This window comes from Natator depressus, chromosome 23 (genome assembly GCF_965152275.1).
Source record: "Natator depressus isolate rNatDep1 chromosome 23, rNatDep2.hap1, whole genome shotgun sequence".
NCBI classification, from domain to species: domain Eukaryota; kingdom Metazoa; phylum Chordata; order Testudines; family Cheloniidae; genus Natator; species Natator depressus.
Window position 1 is genome coordinate 1920615 of NC_134256.1, and position 22668 is coordinate 1943282.

At 68.1% G+C, this 22668-nt stretch overlaps 2 protein-coding genes across 2 annotated transcripts; one reads left to right on the forward strand and one right to left on the reverse strand.

Annotated features, from left to right (window-relative positions):
• Window positions 1-325: 325 nt before the first annotated feature.
• On the reverse strand, window positions 326-11560 carry EXOSC5 (exosome component 5). Its single transcript, XM_074937508.1, has 6 exons — window positions 11429-11560; window positions 8979-9092; window positions 7009-7130; window positions 4623-4763; window positions 3722-3811; window positions 326-615 (listed from the first exon to the last, which is right to left on the reverse strand). Exons 1-6 carry the CDS (start codon window positions 11520-11522, stop codon window positions 523-525), a joined length of 654 nt encoding a protein of 217 aa, XP_074793609.1. The 5' UTR covers window positions 11523-11560; the 3' UTR covers window positions 326-522.
• A 241-nt stretch (window positions 11561-11801) lies between these two features.
• BCKDHA (branched chain keto acid dehydrogenase E1 subunit alpha) lies at window positions 11802-22642 on the forward strand. Its single transcript, XM_074937505.1, has 9 exons — window positions 11802-11894; window positions 13821-14000; window positions 15016-15102; window positions 15717-15825; window positions 16218-16379; window positions 16963-17169; window positions 20869-21010; window positions 21088-21259; window positions 22133-22642. The coding sequence occupies exons 1-9, from the start codon at window positions 11811-11813 to the stop codon at window positions 22301-22303; spliced, it is 1314 nt and encodes a 437-aa protein (XP_074793606.1). The 5' UTR covers window positions 11802-11810; the 3' UTR covers window positions 22304-22642.
• Window positions 22643-22668: the final 26 nt, after the last annotated feature.

Sequence of the window (22668 nt, forward strand, 5' to 3'; positions counted from 1 at the left end):
ACCGGGCCCTGCCAGGTGAGAGCTTCCCTGCAGCAGGGCCAGGTGGAGACTGGCACTGGGAGGGGAGACCAGCACCCCCGCCAGGCCTTAGTTTCCCCCCCTTCGCATCCACAATGTGGCAGCCGGGGCTCCGTGGACCGGGCAGCTCGAGGTGCGCCGGGACCAAGTGCTCAGAATTTGGCTGCCGGCTCCGGCCCCGCTGGAGGGAAAAGGAAAAGCCAGGAGGCAGGGAGAGCTCTGCAGAACAGCAGTGGGCCTGGGGGGCAATCGCACGGCCAAAGGACACGCTCCCATCCCACACACGGCGCAGATGGCTGGCTGGACAGACAGACAGACGGGGGGATGCCCCCTTTTTAATGGGCCGCGATGCACAGAGTTGATCGCAGCAAACGCCGGGTTTGGGGTGATCTGGACGTAGCCTGTGCGCGACGGGCAGGAGCTGGGAGAGCAGTTTCATGGGCTGGACGCACCGACAGGGGTCCCCGCTCGGCAGGGATCCGGGGCCCGGCTGGGGGCCAAGCCTCACGTCTTGGAGTATTTCCTGCGGACGGAGTCCCGGTAGAACTGGAAGATGGCACCGCTGGCTCGCTGGGCGGCTGCGATGCACTGCTGCAGCTGGGGAGGAGCGGGGAGACGGGCGGTTAGAGTGGGGGGACCCCCAGAGACAGGCCCTCACGGCAGGTGCTGGGCTGGCTCTTTCCCCAGGGGCTCCCAACACCTGCCCCCCACCCAGGATCGGGCTGCAGAGGAGAAGGCTCTTCGCTCTGCCGGGGCATCATGGGACAGTTGCGCCGACCAACCTGCCCCGAGAGGCCTGTGGGGGGGGGCCCGATTCCCCATCCCCAGGAAGGGGGGGCCTGATCCCCTTCACCCTCCCTGTAATTCATGAGGGGAACCCCCCCCATGTCCTCCCTCCGGGCCAGGACCCCCACACTCCCCACCCAGCCCCATGGCCAGCCCAGAAGTGTGTGGGGGGGAATGGGAGGAGAGCCGCCATCCCAGCACCCTACCTCCCATCGCCGTAGCAACCAGGTTGGGGCTGTGATTCCCCATCAGTCGTTCAAAGTTGCCCCACACCCAGGAGGGGAACGCTTTGCTCCCAGCCCCCTGGCACCCTCTTCCTGCAGGCAGCCCACCCTCGCCCCGCAGCGCACAGGAGGGGAGAAAACAGCCCAGGGCATCCCAGGGGTCGCTCCCCACTGGCCCCTCAGAGGGCAATGGAAGGCAAGCCCTCGACTGGGGCTCAGAGCCACCCCCCCGGCCCCACATGGGAGTTGAGAACATCCGACAGGCCACCTACCCACCCACCCCGCCCTCAGCGGCTCTGCCCCCAGCGCCAGCCGCCCGGGAGCGATTGGGAAACCAGATGCGGCTGAAAGGGCCTGAAATTCTGCCCCTGGGTAACAGTTGGGCACATGCCAGCCCCAAGCAAAGTGCCACAGCGACTCCCCGCCCTGCTCTGCCGGTGCCCCTCACTCCCGACCCACAGCCCCTGCTAGCCCGGCCCTGGGCTCCCCGCCAGCTCTTCCGGTGCCCCTCGCTCCCGACCCACAGCCTCTGCCAGCCCAGCCCTGGGCTCCCCCGAGCTCTGCTGGTGCCCCTCACTCCCGACCCGCAGCCCCTGCTAGCCCAGCCCTGGGCTCCCCGCCCCACTCTGCCGGTGCCCCTTGCTCCCGACCCACAGCCCCTGCTAGCCCAGCCCTGGGCTCCCCGCCCCACTCTGCCGGTGCCCCTTGCTCCCGACCCACAGCCCCTGCTAGCCCAGCCCTGGGCTCCCCGCCCCGCTCTGCTGGTGCCCCTCGCTCCCGACCCACAGCCCCTGCTACCCCAGCCCTGGGCTCCCCACCAGCTCTGCCGGTGCCCCTCGCTCCCGACCCACAGCCCCTGCTAGCCCAGCCCTGGGCTCCCCGCCAGCTCTGCCGGTGCCCCTCACTCCTGACCCCAGGAAGAAGATTTCACAGGGTCTGGAGGGAAGCAGATTCGCTAGGGAAGCTGGAGTGCAGAGCTGAGCTGCAAACGCAGCATGGCCCAGCATCAGCGCTCTCGCCCGTCCGATCCCCTGCCAGGGCACTGAAGGGTTAAGAGCCAGCCAGCGAATGGCCCCTCCCCCCCCATTGCTCTGCCCCGAGGTGATCAGCCCCCACGCAGGCAGGGCTGAGATCCAGCCCCCCCAGCAGCGAGGCTCTGAACGTCAAGTCAATTAGCTTGCTGCAGTGGGCGCAGCCCCCAGGCTGGGCAGGGAATGGATCGAGAGCGGCAGCCGGCTGGGACAGCCAGAGACCTGGGGGGGGGAGACGCGACACGCGCACCCCGGGGGCAACAGGCGCACAGAGCCGCAGCCACAGGCTGTGATGTGCATCCACGGGGCCCACGCAAGTGCACACCCCACAGCAACGCACACGGCCACAACCACGCGCTGGCACGCCGTGGGGGCACAACACGGCAATGCGTGCGCACAGAACCACAACCACACACCCCACAGCAACACACACGTGCGCACGCTCCAGAGTGACACGCACACAGCCACAACCGTGCGCTGCAAAGCAACACAGCAATGAGTGCACACACAGAATCACAACCACGCACCGGAAAGCAATGTGCGCGCGCACACACACCCCCCCACACCAGAGCAACGCACACAGACACAGCCGTGCACTGGAAAGCAATGCGCACAGCGGCAACCCACGATCACAACCACACACTATACACGCGCTGGAGCGCCACACCCCCCTGGGGGGCAGAGACCAGCCCCAGCAGTGCGCTCCGGCCACACCCCCTAGGCCAGCACAGGGGATGCAGCGCAGGCTCCATGCACGGGGGATTCTCCGGGGGGGGCTTCCCACCCCCCTCAGATCCTGCACGCTGCTGGGACGGTCTCAGCGTGGGCGCCGTGGGGCGAAGGCAGGGCCCCGCCGGAGACCCACCAGCTGACACTGAGCAGCTGCTGCGGCCGGACGTGCCGGGGTGCTGAAGTGACCCCTCGCGGGTACAGAGAGGAGCCGAGGCGCTCGGGACCCCCACCCCGACCGAACCAGCAGGACTGCTCGGCGGCCCCCCCCCCCGAGGGGGGGATCCGTGTCCCGCCCCGTTCAATAAACCCAGGAGGAGGAAAAGGGTTTTCAAGCAGCCAAACCTAATTGGGATTCAGCCCAGGCCGGCTGCTCGGCCTGGCAGAACCGTTTGTCTGGGGCAGCCAAGAACACATCTGCGCTCCCGCCCGCTCCCCAGCAACGCGCCGGGTCGGGAATACTAACAGCCTGCCCTAGCGGACCGGGGTCCTTCCTCCCACCCCCCGGGGATTCCCCTCCCCCGCCTCAGCGGCACCCCCCCTTTCTTGTCTCACGCCAGGTCTGTACGGGGCTTGGCCCCCCCATAATCCCAGCTGCTCCGCGCCCTGCTGAGTTAAGCGACACCCCGGAGCCCCAGTTCCCGGCTACGGCACCGCACCCCAAACCCAGCCCTGCTGCCAGCAGATCCGTCTCCACCTGGCAGGGGTCACACAGAGCTCCCGGCTCGGTGGGCAAGAGACACCCCCCCCCCCCCCCCGTGAGATCTCTGAGCCTGATCCATCCCCTCCGCCCCCTGCTCCCGTGGGTCTGAGCTGCACAGGGACTCCACCAGCGAACCGGTGAGTGTGCGCCAGCCACTGACCCGCAGTGCGTCCCAAGCCGGGTTTGCCCCCGCCCCTGGCGGCCCAGCCGCCCAGCCACGCCCTGCTCACCTCCTCCACCGAGCAGGTCCCCTTGGTGGTGGACATGAGCACCTGCCGCTCCACGCTGCTGATGGCGAAGGTCACCACGGCCCGAGCCTCCTGCAAGGGAAGGGGGAGAGCGTGAGCTGCCCGCCCACGTCGCAGCCTTCCCCGTTCATCCTGGGACCCTCGCAGGCCAGGCTCCCGCCTCTGTGGTCCCAGCCTGCCAGAGCTTCGCTAACGGACCCCAGCCCGATGCAGAACACACAACTCCCCTCGCATCAGACCCGTTAGCCAGGCAGCCTGCTCGTGCCAGCATCCAGTGGCGGAGAATTCCACAGGTCACGTCGACTGCCCCCTTGAAGTGGGATTATTTCAACTTCACCATTTCTGCTCCCAGAGGTCACCACCTCGCATTTTGCCTCAGTTTCACCTATTTCTGACTCCCAGTCCCCTGGCTGCTCTAACCACTAGACCCCTTCTCCACTCCCAAAGCCAGAGAAGAGTCCTGGCTCCCATTCTCACTGCTAGACCCCGCTCTCGGTACACACAGAGCAGATGAGGCCTGCGGGGGGAGTGGGGGAGCATTGATTCCCACCGCCAGGCAGGAGGGTCAGGGGCTGGCAACGTTTACGAACCATTAAGAGCATTCAGGCTTGGAGGAGCGGAGGTAGCTCAGCTCCATGCTCCAGGGCACCCATCAGCACAAGGTCAGGAAGGAACTGCCCCCCCCACCCCCAGATTGTGCTGGGTGCGACACAGACCCTCCCACCCATCGTGCAAGGCACGGCACAGACCCTGCCCCCCCTCCCCCACAATCAGGGGCCCCCCTTGTGCTGGGTGCTGCTTCTAGTCCCGTGGGGGCACCGTGGCGCTAAACCCAGACACCCCTGGGGCACAGCCGCCTGGCCCTGGGCGGTCCCACACCCACCTTCTCCTGCTTGGCCGTGGGGTCGAGGCCAATGGCCCCAGTGGCGTCCAGGGTGCACGTCACCCCACAGAAGAGCGACTTCATGGGCAGGCCAGCGTCCATCAGCCCCATGCAGGCCGCGTTCAGGCAGCAGGCCAGCAGCTGGGTACCGGGTCAAGGAAAAGCTGGCAGCTAATTAACAGGGAGGGGTGCCGCAGGCCGTCCTCGCTAACAGCCCCAGCAGCGCTGACCCCAGCTCTTGGCCGCTGCGTGCTACACGGAGGGAAACCACCACTCGTTTCTTCAGAGGGGCCATAAGTCCCTATTTCAGCACACGCAGAGGTTGCCTCAGCTGGAAAGCGCACCTGGATCTGCAGAGTCTGGAGGATGTGGGGGCCGCAGGGGGCTGGGACCCAGGACTCTTGGGTTCTATCCCCGGCTCGGGGAGGGGAGTCTAGTGGTTAGAGCAGTGGGGGCTGGGAGTCTGGATTCCTGGGTTCTATCCCTGGCTCTGCCACAGATTTGTGTGACCCTGAGCAAGACACTTGCTCTCTCCGTGCCTCAGTTTCCACACCTGAGTGGCTGTGCAGGGGGTGCTGCCTATGGCCAGTGGTCACTTGGAGGAGCCTGGCCCCAGGGCCGTCAGACTGGTGCCTGTCACCAGAGCTAAGCACCGCCTCCAGCTGTACCAGGCATGCTGCAGGCGTTTTCGACAGCAATTCAATTCCCCTTTAAAGAGGGCAGCCTAGTAACGCTTGGCTTCCCTGGGGCACCGCATGGCTTCAAACACTCCACAATCGGCCTCCCTCCCGGAGTACAACAGAACCCAGGAGTCCTGCCCTCCAGTCCCTGCCTGCCCCAACCTCAAGACCCCACCCCTCGTTGGGAGCTGGGAAGACAACCCAGGAGTCCTGACTCTCTGAATGGGGCCTGAGGGCTCTAACATTTCACTGGACATATGGAGCCCACCAAGCCCGTAACCATCCAGCTCCTGCCCATAAGTAACCCACCCCCAGCCTCCCTGGGGTCTGGCTCCCCCTCCAGGGGCCCAGCCCGTGTGGCAGCTGCAGGAGCATCTGGGGGCACGCCATGGGCCAGCCCCCCACGGCGCTAGCTACTGTTCACTTACTAGGTGTATTACGGTAGTATCCTGGGGTCCTGACCCAGCCCCGGCTTTGCTAGGCTCTACCATAATACACCTAATAAGAGAGCAGTTCCAAGCTGGAGCTCCAGTTATGGACCAGACCCCCACTGTGTGAAGGTCTGCACATTTATTAGGTGCATTACAGTAGGGCCAGGACCCTAAGGCACTACCATAATACACCTAATAGATGTACAGCACCCAAAACAATGGAGTTCTGGACTGGTCCATTTCGGGCTCCTACCATGTTACCACACCGAAGAAATGTACAGTGCCTAGCTATGGTTCATAACTGGGGTGCCTAGGTCTTACCATAATACACCTAACACACACACAGCACCTAGCACAATGGAGTCCGGTTCCATAACTGGGAGGCCCGGCCCATAACTCCTTTGTGCTGGGCACTGGTCCTCACGTATTAGGTGCATTACGGCTGTGCCTAGCAGTCCCGAATGGACCAGAACCCCCCGGGGGCTGTACGTGTACTAGGGGTCTTGGGGTAGCACATAGGGGCCCCCCGCCCGGAGCAGGACCCCGCCAGGCGGTTGTTGCCGGTGGAAAGGCTCCGGCTGGGTCCCACGCCCTTCCTGCCAGCGCTAATCCTCCCCCGGGGATTTGGCTCAGTGAAAAGCGAGAGCCCTTCCCGGCAAGGCCGAATTAAGTCATCACTCCTGCCTCTGTTCAGATGGAATCCGACACCCCTGGCTGCCGCTAATCCCCGCGCCTGGCTCACACCCCAGAGCCGGAGACCTTGTCACTTCGCACCCGCATCTCACGCCATAATTAAATTCCTCCAGCGCCCTGGGAAGGCTCTGGTGCCCCGCCCGCTCTGCAGCCAAGCCTGTCCCAGCAGCCCAGGTTGACACCAGGTTCCTCTGCTCTCATTGACAGAGGACTGGGCGAGCAGGGGGCTGTGGATCGGGAGTGAGGGGCAGCGGCAGAGCTGGGGGGAGCCCAGGGTTGGGCGAGCAGGGGGCTGCGGGTCGGGACTGAGGGGCACCAGCAGAGCCGTGTGTGGGGACCCCAGGCTGCCATTCCCCCTTCGAATCTCCAGGCTGGTTTCAGTGTAACGGGAAGGCTGCAGCCCCGGGCCCGATGGGAGACCAACCTTCCCCGGCGCACTGGGGCACACCCCCAGGATGGCCACTGCCACAGCGCTGCTGCCACCTAGAGGCGACAGCCAGTAGTTCCCGTAGGGCTCGGGCAGGAAGAGCAGGAGGGCACCCGCTGGAGAGCGCCCCCGGCTGGGCTGCCTGTGAAGGATACGGAGCCCGCGTCGCTGATCACCTGCAGCACAATGGTGATGGAGGTCCGGGGGTGCAGGGCGCCCAGGAGAGCCGCCTCACACGTCTTCCTGATCAGCTGCTCCCGGTTCTTCTCGAAGACACCTGGGGGAAGGAGAGAGGGGGGCCAGGCTGAGCCAGGGAAGGGCACACCGGGAGCTGGACAAAACCCCCCAGCAACCCTCCGTCCCTACAAAACCAGCTCCTCTTCAGCTCCGTGCTCTCCCCCCGCCAGCTCCGTGCTCTCCCCCATGAGCCATCTGCCTGATTAGCCTGTATGACGCCAGCGCACAGACGTCCCAACGCAGACTGCACCCCTGACGTGCCAGGCACTGCCCCAAAGCCCCCCAGCTGAGATCTGGGCCCCTCGCCATGCCGGGTGCTGCCCCACAACTGCCCCATCCCCCGCCCAAGATCGGGGAGGCCCCCGTCCTTCCGGGTGCTGCAGACAGCTTAAGCCCTAAATACACAGGACAAATGGAAGGAGAAGGGACTTGGACGAGTCAGACAGGGAGCCTGGAGCAGGGCAGGGTCCTGACTTCCACTCTAGAGCCTTACCCACAAGGCCAGTCCCTTCCACGCATGCACACAGCTTGCTTCAGTTTCCCCATCTGAAAAGTGGGGGAGAATTCTCCCCCCTTTATCTCGTCTACGGAGAGAGAGTCCTGCCCCGGGGACGTTACACCCGACCCCACGCTCGCCGGGCGGCTCTGGCTACACAAGGCTGTTTCTCCAGCAAGAGTCAGTGCAACAAAGCTGAGAAATGTCAACAGTTCTGCAGAGGAAAATCCTCCCGTTGTTTCTTAATTTAATTATTTGCTGCGGAAGCGCCCCTGGGAATCTGACACCTTAAAGAAAGCAGCCTGCCGAGATCCAGAAAGCAGGAGAGATGCTAACAGTTCGTGGGGCAGGGCTCAAGGGGGCCCAGCTGCAGGGGACCGATCCGATGAGCCCCAGGGGCAAGGGAGAGCCCACCCGGGGTTAACACCGCCATTGTGGCACAATCCAGATAGGAGGGGAGTGTTTAGGAGGCTACATGGCCTTATGTCAAGCTATTGTCTGTCTGTCCCTCCACACCCCCTCTTCGTCCGTCCCGCCACACCCCCTGCACAGATCCCTCCGTTCATTCCCCCCACTGCACAGGGCTCCCCCATCCACCCATGGGTCTTATCTGGCCACCATTCCTGTAGCAGGTCAGCACCTCACAATCCTCAGTGGATTTACACACACACACACATCCCTGGCAGGGCAATGCTGTTACCCCATTGCACACACGAGGCACCGACCTGCAGTGACTCGACCAAACCCGTGGCAGAGCAGAGACTCGACCCAAGGTCCGTCCAACCCTCCGCCCGCCGGGGAGACGGCGCGACCCGAGCTGCAGCACCGTGATCTGTATCCCAACGGGACGCGCGTCCCATTTCGCTAGAGGGCGATGGGCTCCAAAAAGACGGCATAACCCCGCCCCCACCTTGTAAATCCCCGCTGGGCTCAGGGACGAGGCCACGCACAGCCACTTCCCCTCACGGGGTCTCAACGGGGACTGCTCGGGGCCGCTCAGACGCACCGTATGATCGGAGCTCACAGAAGCTGGAGCCGGACATGCCGGGGGCGGGTATCGGATCGTGGCAGAATTGCTCCGCGAGACCTAAGAGCTGCACGCTGCTTTGTGATGGCAGGGCGGCACAGATTGTTAGGGTGGGGCTGCTGGCGAGCCCCCTACTCAGTACGCTAATAAAATTCTCTTGTTATTGTAGGGTTCATTTTAAACATTGCGTAAACAGCGGGGGGTTTGAAGGATATAGCGATTTGTTTGGCTTTTAAATAGCCTCCAAGCTTTTGTTCGAGGTGTAATCCTGGCCACTGCCCGTGAGGCCCCCCAACCCCAGCCAGCGCCCCCCTTTACCGCTGACAAGGCCCATGGGGGGCGCTCCCTGCCCCGCCGTCGCTTACCCGGGAGCCCCACTTTGGGTTTGAGCAGCACTTCCACCGTGGCCTTGTCGTACAGCTCCTTGCTGACTTTCACCTCTGCCGGGCCGTACAAGCCGGCGAGGACCGAGGTGTCCCCTGAGAGGAGAGGCGAGAGCCAGGTCAGACACGGCCCCTGGGCTTCCCCCAGCTTCTGCCCGGGGAGCGGAGCCAGGACAGGAATCGCAAGCCCACGGCAGGGGGCGGGCCCCGGAGCGCCTGCCCCAGGCTCCCAAGAAGGGGGTCCCCGAACTCAGCCGATGGCAAATGCCCCCAAGCTCTGTCTGGGACGGGGGGGGCGTCTCCAACAGCCCCTGCTGGCCAGACAATGAGAGAGGGCCAAATTGGGACCATGGGGGGACTTCCAGAGGAGACACCCCCCAGACGGGGGAATTGGGGAGCCCTCCCTCTACCTGCGGACGGGGTGAGAAGGGGAGACTAGCCGCTCCCTTTGGGGGAGAGAAACCCACTACCCACAGGGCAGGGGGATAAGCAGGTCCCTGGGCCGAGGGGAGAACAAGTGGGTGGAGAAAGAGCCTTGGGGTGGAGGAGGGCAGGGAGGTTGGGGTCCCCGGGGAGCCCCAGGGAATGGACGGATGAGAGGACCAGCGGGGTGTGGGGGGAGGGAGACGGGAAATAAGGGGCAGCCCGTGTAGGGGGCCAGGGGTGTAGGGGTGACAGGGGGGAATGGGGTCCCGGGGGGGCCCGGGAGGGGGTTTCGGGGGGGGGGTCAGGTCCCGGGGAGGGAATAGAGGTGGGGGGGTCCCGGGGGAAGTCCAGGGGTGAGGGGGGATCCCAGGGGGGTCCCGGGGGGAATAGGGTGAACGGGGGGAAGGGTCCCGGGGGGTTCGGGTCCCAGGACAGGTCTAGGGTTGACGGGGGGTCCCGGGGGGGTCCTGGGGGGGTCTAGGGGTGACGGGGGTCCCGGGGGGGAATAGGGGTGATGGGGGGGAATAGGGTTCCCGGGCGGGGTCTAGGGGTGACAGGGGGTCCCGGGGGGGCCCTGGGGGGGTCTAGGGGTGACGGGGGTCCCGGGGGGTCTAGGGGTGACGGGGGGGGAATAGGGTTCCCGGGCGGGGTCTAGGGGTGACAGGGGGCCCCGGGGGGGGAAGGGAATAGGGGTGAACGGGGGGAAGGGTCCCGGGGGGTTCGGGGTCCCAGGACAGGTCTAGGGTTGACGGGGGTCCCGGGGGGGTCCTGGGGGGGTCTAGGGGTGACGGGGGTCCCGGGGGGGTCTAGGGGTGATGGGGGGGAATAGGGTTCCCGGGCGGGGTCTAGGGGTGACGGGGTCCCGGGGGGGTCTAGGGGTGATGGGGGGGAATAGGGTTCCCGGGCGGGGGTCTAGGGTTGACGGGGGTCCCGGGGGGGTCCTGGGGGGGTCTAGGGGTGACGGGGGGTCCCGGGGGGGTCTAGGGGTGACGGGGGGGGAATAGGGTTCCCGGGCGGGGTCTAGGGGTGACAGGGGGCCCCGGGGGGGGAAGGGAATAGGGGTGAACGGGGGGGAAGGGTCCCGGGGGGTTCGGGTCCCAGGACAGGTCTAGGGTTGACGGGGGTCCCGGGGGGGTCCTGGGGGGGTCTAGGGGTGACGGGGGGTCCCGGGGGGGTCTAGGGGTGATGGGGGGAATAGGGTTCCCGGGCGGGGTCTAGGGGTGACGGGGGGTCCCGGGGGGGTCTAGGGGTGATGGGGGGAATAGGGTTCCCGGGCGGGGTCTAGGGTTGACGGGGGTCCCGGGGGGTCCTGGGGGGTCTAGGGGTGACGGGGGTCCCGGGGGGGTCTAGGGGTGACGGGGGGAATAGGGTTCCCGGGCGGGGTCTAGGGGTGACAGGGGGCCCCGGGGGGGGAAGGGAATAGGGGTGAACGGGGGGGAAGGGTCCCGGGGGGTTCGGGTCCCAGGACAGGTCTAGGGTTGACGGGGGTCCCGGGGGGGTCCTGGGGGGGTCTAGGGGTGACGGGGGGTCCCGGGGGGGTCTAGGGGTGATGGGGGGGAATAGGGTTCCCGGGCGGGGTCTAGGTTGACGGGGGTCCCGGGGGGGTCCTGGGGGGGTCTAGGGGTGACGGGGGGTCCCGGGGGGGTCTAGGGGTGACGGGGGGGGAATAGGGTTCCCGGGCGGGGTCTAGGGGTGACAGGGGGCCCCGGGGGGGGAAGGGAATAGGGGTGAACGGGGGGAAGGGTCCCGGGGGGTTCGGGTCCCAGGACAGGTCTAGGGTTGACGGGGGTCCCGGGGGGTCCTGGGGGGGTCTAGGGGTGACGGGGGGTCCCGGGGGGGTCTAGGGGTGATGGGGGGGAATAGGGTTCCCGGGCGGGGTCTAGGGGTGACGGGGGTCCCGGGGGGGTCTAGGGGTGATGGGGGGGAATAGGGTTCCCGGGCGGGGTCTAGGGGTGACAGGGGGTCCCGGGGGGGTCTAGGGGTCCCGGGGGGGGTCCCGGGCTCACCCTGCAGGAGGGCGGCGGAGCCGTCGGGGCGGCCGAGCGGGCCCAGCTCGCAGGAGAAGCGGCGCAGGCCGCAGCCCCCCGGCTCGGAGCCCATCGCGCCCCGGGACCCAGCGCGGAGACCGGCCCCGCCCCCTGACCCCCGCGGCGCGACCCCGCTTCCGCTTCCGGGGCGTGGGGAACCGGCCGGAGCCCCGCCCATCAGCACCGCCTCGGGCCACGTGCGGGGGGAGGGGTCACCCCATTACCATGGTGATGGAGAGCGGTCGCTGTTGCCATGGGCACCGGGAGGGGGCGGGGTCGCTGTTGCCATGGGCACCGGGAGGGGCGGGGACCTCGGGGGCAGGGGGCCGGGCTCCGGGGCGGCGCCGCCTCCCGCAGCAAGATGGCGGCGGGCTGGGCGCTGCGGCGGGGCCTGGGGCTGGGGCTGCTGCGGGGCCCGCGGGGGGCCCGGGGCCTCGGCACCGCCGTGAGTGCGGGGGGACTTGGGGGGCGGAGGTGGGGAGCGGGGGCAGAAGGGAGCGGGGGGGAAGGGAAGGGGGGTGGAGCGGGGGGACAGAGGGACTTGGGGGGCAGAGAAGGGGAGCGGGGGGGCAGAGGGAATTGGGGGCAGAAGGGAGTGGGGGGCAGAGGTGGGGAACGGGGGCAGAAGGGGAGCGGGGGGGCAGAGGGACTTGGGGGTGGGGAGTGGGGGGCAAGGGAAGGGGAGGTGGAGCGGGGGGCAGAGGTGGGGAGCGGGGGGGCAGAGGGACTTGGGGGGCAGAGGTGGGGAGCCGGGGGGGGCTGGGCCCCGATCCTGCCCTTGGGGGAGGGGGGACCCCGGGCTCTGCACGCAGCTCCGAGGGCGGGATCGGGCCCTACCCCTGGGCTGGGGGGTTAGTGTCCATGGAGTCCCTGGCGGCGGGGGGGCTCAGGACTCCTGGGTTCCCTGGGCCGGCCTGGCCGGGGCGCCTGGAGCAGAGGGGTCTAAACTGGGTTCCCGGGGCCCGCTCCCAGCCCCGTCCTTTGTTCCCCACGCGCTGCCACGCCCAGTGCCTCAGTTTCCCCCATTTCAAACAGGGAGGCTCGTGCTGGCCTGGGGGGGCAGGACGAGCCCATTAGGGTTAATCTATTAAAGCACCGGGTGCTCCCCCCATCCGTGGGGCAGCTCATAGGGGGAGGGGGACATGGGGGAATTCACCCCCCGTTGTAATCCCTGGAAGAGACTCGCGGCTGGGTCTGGGGGGGGGGTCTTCGCGGCTGGGCCACGCGCCAGAGGCTGACCCCAGGGTGGGGGGTGGGGATGTTGACGGGCCAGGTTATAGTTTCCTGACGGTTCGCTCGGCCCTGAATGGTCCATTCTGGGGGGTGTGAGGGAAGTGGGCCCGGAGCCCGTGTCAAACGCCATCTTTACGTTGGCAAGGGCGTGTTGAGATCAGGGAGACAAGGGGGGTGCAGTGATACCTCTTATGGGCCCAGCATCTGGTGCTGAGAGGGGCGTTTTCCGGGCTCCCCGGGGCCCAGCCCTGCAGAGGGGTTCATTGTGGCTCCCCACTGGGCGCTCTCACCCCCCGCAGCTGGTCCGATAACCGCTCTTTCCTTTGGGCCGGTTTTCTCACCGGGCACGCTCTGGTCATGCTCTCGCAGAGACGGGTGTTGACAGCTGGCCCGAGTGGGCCGGCTTTCAATGTCAGTCCCTGCTTCGCGTGGCCTTGAACTAACATAAACAAGGGCATGGTGTTTGTTCAGTCCAACCTGCCCCCCAGCCCTGGATCTAAGCGCAAAAGAAATTTAATCAGCTGTTAAAACAGGGCTCGGGGGCCTGGCGAAGAGAACGAAAATCCCCAGGCCTCCTAAAATAACCTTGCCGGGCTCCCCGCCTGCCACGCACCTGCCTCGGAGAGTCGTGTGTGGCCAAAGTGAAGGGCGCCCCAAATTGATTCATGGAGGAAACTTTAAAAGGCTGCAGGATTTGTAGATGGGCCAGCTGCCAGCCTCTCCTCGGCTTCCTTCGGCTGTAGCAAGCTGGGAAAGGGGCATCCGTGTCATTAATATCCGCTTGATTACACCCCTGCTGTGAGTCCACCCAGCTGTGTATGCAGCAGTTCAAGATTTGCTAAGCTTATAAACCCAGGGGCAGGGACTGTCTCTTTGTTCTGCGTTTGTGCAGCGCCTGGCGCCTATGGGGCTGGCCCACGGCTGGGGCTACCCGGTGCTGCTGCAATACAAAGAATAAATCATAATCATTTAAGCAACTTCGCTGGCAAAGCCCTGAGCGCACCCAGCCCAGCAACACGTCCCTACAAGCGCGGGGCCCCGCTCGCTAGGTGTCACTCCCATGGTGCTCCATGGACACGTGGGGAGACATGTCAGAGCGCTGCTCTCCCGCCTCACCTGCATCCTGTCCTCCCCCCAGCATGTACTCCGGCAGCAGCAGGAGTTCACCTCCCTGGAGGAGAAGCCGCAGTTTCCCGGAGCCTCGGCCGACTTTGTGGACAAGCTGGATTTTATCCAACCCAACGCGATCTCCGGGATCCCCATCTACCGGGTCATGGACCGGCAGGGGCAGATCATCAACCCGGACGAAGATCCTCATGTGAGCGCGAGACGCTGGCAGGATCTGCGGGGGGTGGAGCCCATGCTGCATTGCCTCAATATAGTATTTTTCTTTAAATGGTTTGTTAAACAGGGATTTAATATGCATTAAAGAAGCACAGCTTAAAGTAAATGCTACTCCACAGAAAGGCCCGGTGTCCATGTCAAAACACTGCTCTCCTATCCCTGTTCCCCTGCATTTCACCCCGTTGCTTCCCACCCCTCGCTACCTCCCTGTGTGGGGCTGGACCCTGGAAAGTCTGCTGGCTGTTGCCGTGTCCCCTTGTGACGGATCCACGCATCAGAGCAGCGCCTCCTGCTGGCCGTTTCAGGGATTAGCTCTCTCTCATCCTCTGGCTGTGCCACCAGGGGGAGGGGTCACCAGGGCCCACCCACTACTCCGGGTCCTGGCCCAAGGATCCTGTAGCTAGCAGCCTCCTGCTGCCTCTCCTTAACTTCTCCACCAGAGCTGCTTCAGTTCTCCGCGGCCCCAGCACCTTCCTCACCCTCCTCCCTCGGCCTCCAGCCCGCACGTCCCAGCAGCCAGGAGCTCCCTCTCGTTCCCCTGGTCCCTGCCAGCAGCTGCTCTGTCCAAGGAGCTACCTCCCTGCAGCCACCAGCTTCCAGCAGCAACTGCCCCTGCTGCCCTGCCCCTCGCTTTTATGTCAGCCCGCTGGGCCCTGACTGGCTGCTCCGTGAAGCCTGTCTCTGATTGGCTGCGCCCTACGTGGCCTCCCTCGGCTGTTTTAACCCCTTCCCTGCCAGCCTGGGGCGAACACCCCATCCCACCCCCTATCGACCTGGCTGGTGCGGCCACAGTAACCGAGCACCTGACACGGGGGCCCCAACCATCGCGGCTTCTTCCAGGCATGGGCTCGCCTAGCCCCCAGGCTCCATCGCTGAGTCGGGATCGCCAGTAACGATCCCGGCGCTGGGAGCCGCAGCCCCGAGCCGTCCCCGTTGCCCGGTGCGGCAGGCCCCGTGCTGACCCAGCTCCTCGCCCTCTTCCGCCGCAGCTCTCGCAGGAGCAGGTGCTGAAGTTCTACAAGACCATGACGCTGCTCAACACGATGGACCGGATCCTGTACGAGTCACAGAGGCAGGTGTGTCGGCCGGGGGCTGCGCGGCGTGTGCCGGGGGGTGCTGGGATGGCGGAGGAGGCGGGGGGGAGGACCCCGGCAGCTCTGACCCAGTCTCCCGTCCGACGCTCCTGGTAACACACCCCAGAATCACCTTGCTCACAGCTGCGTCACGTTGCCGACTCCTCCAGGGTGTGACCCCTGTAGGCCCCCACTCCTTGTCGGCAGGCCCCACCCAGCCAGTCCCCAGTCTGGAGTTTTGCCTTTAATTTCGCCTTCCGACCTGAGTACTCTGCACTTGTCTTCTTCGGGGTTCTCCGTCCGTCGTAGGATTTTTAATGTCTTTTAGGGCAATTAGCTCGCGGCAACGTTAATTTACCACAGCACAGGGCTGGGAGCCAGGACTCCTGGGTTCTATCCTCAGCTCAATGAGAGGAGCAGGGTTTAGTGGTTAGAGAAGCGGGGCTGGGAGCCAGGACTCCTGGGTTCTATTCCTGTCTCTGCTGCTGACTCTGTGTGCCCCCGCAAGGCAGTTTCCTGCTCCGTGCCTCTGTTTCCCCACAATGATGAGGACAGTGGCCTGTGCGCACCCCTCACACTGCATCCCCACGGTTACTAACGCCATGTTCCTTTTCCAGGGCAGGATCTCCTTCTACATGACCAACTACGGGGAGGAGGGGACGCACGTGGGCAGCGCCGCGGCGCTGGATGACACAGACGTGGTGTTCGGGCAGTACCGGGAAGCAGGTGAGGGCGAATCAGTCTGGGTTGAATGCGCCCCCCTCCACCCCGTCACTCCTCCCTGCCCGTGCGCCCAGCCTGCGGGGCGGGGCTGTTCCATGCAGTGTCACTAGGGGGCAGCGTAAAGCAGCCTCATGGCCATGCTGGAACAGGCAACCTGCCCGCAGGGGAGCACCAGACGCGTCCCACCTGGGCTCCCGGGGACGCCAGGCTAAAGCCCAGCAGGGCAGGTCTGTGGCTGATTTCCAGCCCCTCCCATGCTGTGCAGTGGCTCTGATCCCAGGGACAGCGGTGCCGTGGGTGGAGATCCAGGGCAGGGCAGTGCCGGGGTGGAGGACCGGGGCTGCCCCCGACCCCGCCTCCCTGCTGTAACCCGGCTGCGGTTCTGTCGGCCCCAGGTGTGCTGATGTACCGGGGTTACCCCCTGGACCTGTTCATGGCCCAGTGCTACGGCAACGCCAGCGACACCGGCAAAGGGCGCCAGATGCCGGTGCACTACGGCTGCAGAGACCGGCACTTCGTCACCATCTCGTCCCCGCTGGCCACGCAGATCCCCCAAGGTGAGGCCCTCGGGGGTGCTGGGGCCGTGAAACCCTCGGGTGCCCTAGAGGCTGTTGGACAGCGGCCACCTCCCAAAGGGGCTGTGGGAAAATCCTGACCCACAGCCCCCTGCCAGCCCAGCCCTGGACTCCCCCTCAGCTCTGCCAGTGCCCCTCACTCCCGACCCGCAGCCCCCTGCCCCCCCCAGCTCTGCCGGTGCCCCTCACTCCCAACCCACAGCCCCCTGGCCCCCCCAGCTCTGCCAGTGCCCCTCACTCCCGACCTGCAGCCCTGCTAGCCCAGCCCTGGCAGACACACAGCCAGCTGTCTGCCAACCCGTTCTGCATGACGGACACTCCTCAGCCTGACCCCGCAGCCCACTCCCCGGGCTCCCCCCCCCCCCCCCACCTCCTTGGTGCCTGTTGATCCCAATCCACAGCCCCTGCTACTCGAGGCCTGAGCCTTGACAGGGCCCGGGGCAGAGCCCTGCCCCGCTCTCTGGCCGGGGGCGAGGGAGGTTCTGGGCTGAGGCTGCCAACTCGTCTCCCCGGCGCCCTGCTGGGGACCCTGCCCTAACCCCTCCCCCGCGCTCTGTGCCCACAGCCGTGGGGGTCGCCTACACCTTCAAGCGGGACAACGCCAGCCGGGCCGTGATCTGCTACTTCGGGGAGGGCGCGGCCAGCGAGGGCGACGCCCACGCCGGCTTCAACTTCGCCGCCACCCTGGAGTGCCCCATCCTCTTCTTCTGCCGCAACAACGGCTACGCCATCTCCACGCCCACCTCGGAGCAGTACCGGGGCGACGGCATCGGTGCGGGCCCAGGCCTGGGGGGAGCTGGCTGGGGGGCGGCAGTGGGGCAAGAGGGGGGTCAGAGATCCAGCCACGCGCCAGACTGCTCAGTCTCAGCCCAGTCTCTGGGGGTCCCCAGGCACACACTTGGGGAGCAGACCAGTCGCCCACCCTCCCGTGAGAGCCGGAACCCGCTGTCCGGCTGCCCAGCCCCGGGGCGCGACCCCTTCCGACTCCTCTGGCTGCCCCCCTCCAGAGACACGTGGCCGTTGGGACACCTATTGCCCCGTAACACACCCCTGCGATGCCCCTCGCTCACTCACCCTGCGGGGGGATCCTGGCCTCCCCAGCGGCAGCACCCCCCTTCTCACTTCCTGGTCTCCTGCGCCAGGTGGCTCAGTTCCTTACCAGGGCGACCCCCTCGCCCCGTTCTGCGGGGGGGTGGGCGGCCCCGTGTCTCAGGCGATGGTATGGGAACAGCTGGGCACTTTGAGTCAACGACCCGCCTGGGCGATCGCTTTGCCACCAGCCTGTGGCACGTCGGCCCGGCTCCTGGGTGGGGTTTGCAGCCAGAGGGCCCGGGATCTCCCCCAGCACCCCTGCAGTGCGCAGAGCCCCCCTGTTCCGCATGGCTTCCGCGGGGCTCGGGGTTGGCGGGAGGGAGCACTGGGGGTGGGTGGGCGGGTGGGGAAGCCGAGGGAGGGGCTGGGGGTTGATGATGGGCGCGGGGGTTTGGTGGCAGGGCATGGGGCTCGGGGTTGGCAGGAGGGAGACCTGGGGGCGGGCGGGCGGGGAATCCGAGGGAGGGGCTGGGGGTTGATGATGGGCTGTTCGGGGCAGGGCGTGGGGCTCGGGGTTGGCTGGAGGGAGCCCTGGGGGTGGGCGGGGAATCCGAGGGAGGGGCTGGGGGTTGATGATGGGCAGGGGGGGTTTGGTGGCAGGGCGTGGGGCTCGGGTTGGCTGGAGGGAGCCCTGGGGGCGGGCGGGGAATCCGAGGGAGGGGCTGGGGGTTGATGATGGGCGGGGGGGGGGGTTGGTGGCAGGGCGTGGGGCTCGGGGTTGGCTGGAGGGAGCCCTGGGGATGGGCGGGCGGGGAAGCCGAGGGAGGGGCTGGGGGTTGATGATGGGCAGGGGGGGTTTGGTGGCAGGGCGTGGGGCTCGGGGTTGGCTGGAGGGAGCCCTGGGGGCGGGCGGGGAATCCGAGGGAGGGGCTGGGGGTTGATGATGGGCGGGGGGGGTTTGGTGGCAGGGCGTGGGGCTCGGGGTTGGCTGGAGGGAGCACTGGGGGCGGGCGGGCGGGGAATCCGAGGGAGGGGCTGGGGGTTGATGATGGGCTGTTCGGGGCAGGGCGTGGGGCTCGGGGTTGGCTGGAGGGAGCCCTGGGGATGGGCGGGCGGGGAAGCCGAGGGAGGGGCTGGGGGTTGGTGATGGGCGGGGAGGGTTTGGTGGCAGGGCGTGGGGCTCGGGGTTGGCTGGAGGGAGCCCTGGGGGCGGGCGGGCGGGGAAGCCGAGGGAGGGGCTGGGGGTTGGTGATGGGCGGGGAGGGTTTGGTGGCAGGGCGTGGGGCTCGGGGTTGGCTGGAGGGAGCCCTGGGGGCAGGCGGGCAGGGAAGCCGAGGGAGGGGCTGGGGGTTGATGGTGGGCGGGGGGGGTTTGGTGGCAGGGCGTGGGGCTCGGGTTGGCTGGAGGGAGCCCTGGGGGCGGGCAGGCGGGGAAGCCGAGGGAGGGGCTGGGGGTTGATGATGGGCAGGGGGGGTTTGGTGGCAGGGCGTGGGGCTCGGGTTGGCTGGAGGGAGCCCTGGGGGCGAGCGGGCGGGGAAGCCGAGGGAGGGGCTGGGGGTTGATGATGGGCGGGGGGCGGGGTTGGTGGCAGGGCGTGGGGCTCGGGGTTGGCTGGAGGGAGCCCTGGGGGCAGGCAGGCGGGGAAGCCGAGGGAGGAGCTGGGGGTTGGTGATGGGCGGGGAGGGTTTGGTGGCAGGGCGTGGGGCTCGGGTTGGCTGGAGGGAGCCCTGGGGGCGGGCGGGCGGGGAAGCCGAGGGAGGGGCTGGGGGTTGGTGATGGGCAGGGTGGGTTTGGTGGCAGGGCGTGGGGCTCGGGGTTGGCTGGAGGGAGCCCTGGGGGCGGGCGGGCGGGCGGGGAAGCCGAGGGAGGGGCTGGGGGTTGATGATGGGCGGGGGGGTTTGGTGGCAGGGCGTGGGGCTCGGGTTGGCTGGAGGGAGCCCTGGGGGCGGGCGGGCGGGGAAGCCGAGGGAGGGGCTGGGGGTTGGTGATGGGCAGGGGGGGTTTGGTGGCAGGGCGTGGGGCTCGGGGTTGGCTGGAGGGAGCCCTGGGGGCGGGCGGGCGGGCGGGGAAGCCGAGGGAGGGGCTGGGGGTTGGTGATGGGCAGGGGGGGTTTGGTGGCAGGGCGTGGGGCTCGGGGTTGGCTGGAGGGAGCCCTGGGGGCGAGCGGGCGGGGAAGCCGAGGGAGGGGCTGGGGGTTGATGATGGGCGGGGGGGTTTGGTGGCAGGGCGTGGGGCTCGGGTTGGCTGGAGGGAGCCCTGGGGGTGGGCGGGCGGGGAAGCCGAGGGAGGGGCTGGGGGTTGGTGATGGGCAGGGGGGGTTTGGTGGCAGGGCGTGGGGCTCGGGTTGGCTGGAGGGAGCCCTGGGGGCGGGCGGGCGGGGAAGCCGAGGGAGGGGCTGGGGGTTGATGATGGGCGGGGAGGGTTTGGTGGCAGGGCGTGGGGCTCGGGGTTGGCTGGAGGGAGCCCTGGGGGCGGGCGGGCGGGCGGGGAAGCCGAGGGAGGGGCTGGGGGTTGATGATGGGCGGGGGGGTTTGGTGGCAGGGCGTGGGGCTCGGGTTGGCTGGAGGGAGCCCTGGGGGCGGGCGGGCGGGCGGGGAAGCCGAGGGAGGGGCTGGGGGTTGATGATGGGCGGGGGGGGTTTGGTGGCAGGGCGTGGGGCTCGGGTTGGCTGGAGGGAGCCCTGGGGGCGGGCGGGCGGGGAAGCCGAGGGAGGGGCTGGGGGTTGGTGATGGGCAGGGGGGGTTTGGTGGCAGGGCGTGGGGCTCGGGTTGGCTGGAGGGAGCCCTGGGGGCGGGCGGGCGGGCGGGGAAGCCGAGGGAGGGGCTGGGGGTTGGTGATGGGCAGGGGGGGTTTGGTGGCAGGGCGTGGGGCTCGGGTTGGCTGGAGGGAGCCCTGGGGGCGGGCGGGCGGGCGGGGAAGCCGAGGGAGGGGCTGGGGGTTGGTGATGGGCAGGGGGGGGTTGGTGGCAGGGCGTGGGGCTCGGGTTGGCTGGAGGGAGCCCTGGGGGCGGGCGGGCGGGGAAGCCGAGGGAGGGGCTGGGGGTTGGTGATGGGCAGGGGGGGTTTGGTGGCAGGGCGTGGGGCTCGGGTTGGCTGGAGGGAGCCCTGGGGGCGGGCGGGCGGGCGGGGAAGCCGAGGGAGGGGCTGGGGGTTGATGATGGGCGGGGGGGGTTTGGTGGCAGGGCGTGGGGCTCGGGTTGGCTGGAGGGAGCCCTGGGGGCGGGCGGGCGGGGAAGCCGAGGGAGGGGCTGGGGGTTGGTGATGGGCAGGGGGGTTTGGTGGCAGGGCGTGGGGCTCGGGTTGGCTGGAGGGAGCCCTGGGGGCGGGCGGGCGGGGAAGCCGAGGGAGGGGCAGGGGGCTGTTCGGGGCCGGGCGTGAGATCGGGCAGGGGGCCGGCCCCAGGGCTCAGAGCGTGACCGGCGGCGTCTCTCCGCCCCCAGCGGCCCGGGGCCCCGGCTACGGGATCATGTCCATCCGCGTGGACGGGAACGACGTCTTCGCCGTGTACAACGCCACGCGGGAGGCCCGGCGCCGGGCCGTCGCCGAGAACCAGCCCTTCCTCATCGAGGCCATGACCTACAGGTGGGGCAGGGGGCACAGTGCGGGGGGGGGGGCGGGGGGGCGGCGGGGCTCACGCCGTGATCCTCCTCCTCCCCCAGGATTGGGCACCACAGCACGAGTGACGACAGCTCGGCCTATCGCTCGGTGGACGAGGTGAACTACTGGGACAAGCAGGACCACCCCATCTCCCGCCTGCATCACTACCTGCGGGGCCGGGGCTGGTGGGGCGAGGAGCAGGAGAAGAGCTGGAGGAAGAAATCCCGCAAGAGGGTGAGTGAGGGGTCCCCCCCCCCGCCCAGGACCCCTTAGCCCCGGCTGCCCATGGGGCTCGGCCAGCACCCGGTGTGGGGGGGCTGCCCCACCCGCTGGGAGCCCACCAGGGCTGGGAAGAGATGGCCGGGGAGAGCGACTCCACCCCTTGCTGGGCCCGAGCCAGCACCCTGGAGGTTAAGGGCAGGGGAAGGAGGGGTAGGTTGGGAGCCAGGACTCCTGGGTTCTCTCCCTGGCTCTGGGAGGGGAGTGGGGTCTAGTGAGTAGAGTGGGGGGGGGGCGGGGGAGGCGGGACTCCTGGGTCCTGCCTGGCTCGGGAAGGGAGCGGGAGGGGCCTAGTGGGCAGAGCAGGGGGCTGGGACCCAGGACACCTGGGTCCTGCCCTGCTTGGAGAGGGGGTGGGGCCCAGTGGGCGGAGCAGGGGGCTGGGGCCCAGGACACCTGGGTCCTGCCCTGCTCGGAGAGGGGGCGGGGCCCAGTGGGCGGAGCAGGGGCTGGGAGCCAGGACACCTGGGTCCTGCCTGGCTCGGGGAGGGAGCAGGAGGGGCCTAGTGGGCGGAGCAGGGGGCTGGGAGCCAGGACACCTGGGTCCTGCCCGGCTCGGGGAGGGAGCAGGAGGGGCCTAGTGGGCGGAGCTGGGAGCGAGAACACTGGTTCCTACCCGGCTCGGGGAGGGGGCGGGGCCCAGTGGGCGGAGCAGGGGCTGGGAGCCAGGACACCTGGGTCCTGCCCGGCTTGAGGAGGGAGCAGGAGGGGCCTAGTGGGCGGAGCAGGGGCCTGGGAGCCAGGACACTGGTTCCTGCCTGGCTCGGGGAGGGGGCGGGGCCCAGTGGGCAGAGCAGGGGCTGGCTAACGCTGCCCCCCCCCGGCCAGGTCATGGAGGCCTTTGAGCAGGCGGAGCGGAAGCTGAAGCCCGGCCCCCAGCACCTGTTCTCGGACGTGTACCATGAGATGCCGCCGCACCTGCAGAAGCAGCAGGAGGCGCTGGCACGGCACCTCCAGCTGTACGGCGACCACTACCCCCTGGAGCACTTCGAGAAGTGAGGCCCCTGCTCACCCCGCCCCCTCCTGCCTCGATTTCCCCTGGCTGCGCTGTGCCAGGGGCGGGCGCACGGTCACTGGGGCAGCGGGCCCGGCGCCAGGGGAAGTCCTAGCTCAGACAGCGCCGCCCCCAGGCTTAGATTAGCGCCTGGCCTCGCCTTGGCTGCTTAGGGGGAGCTTGTCCCTGGGGCCAGCGGGCAGCTGCCCCCGGGCCCCTAGCGTCAGGCTGGGGCAGGGAGCCGCTTCACTGCGGGGGGTGGGCACGGATCTCGGCTGCGGCCGGCTGATGCTGGGAGAGCGGCACCATCTACCCCGCCCCAGGGGCCAGCGTCTGCCTGCCTGCCAGCCGCAGGGACTCACTGTGCCCC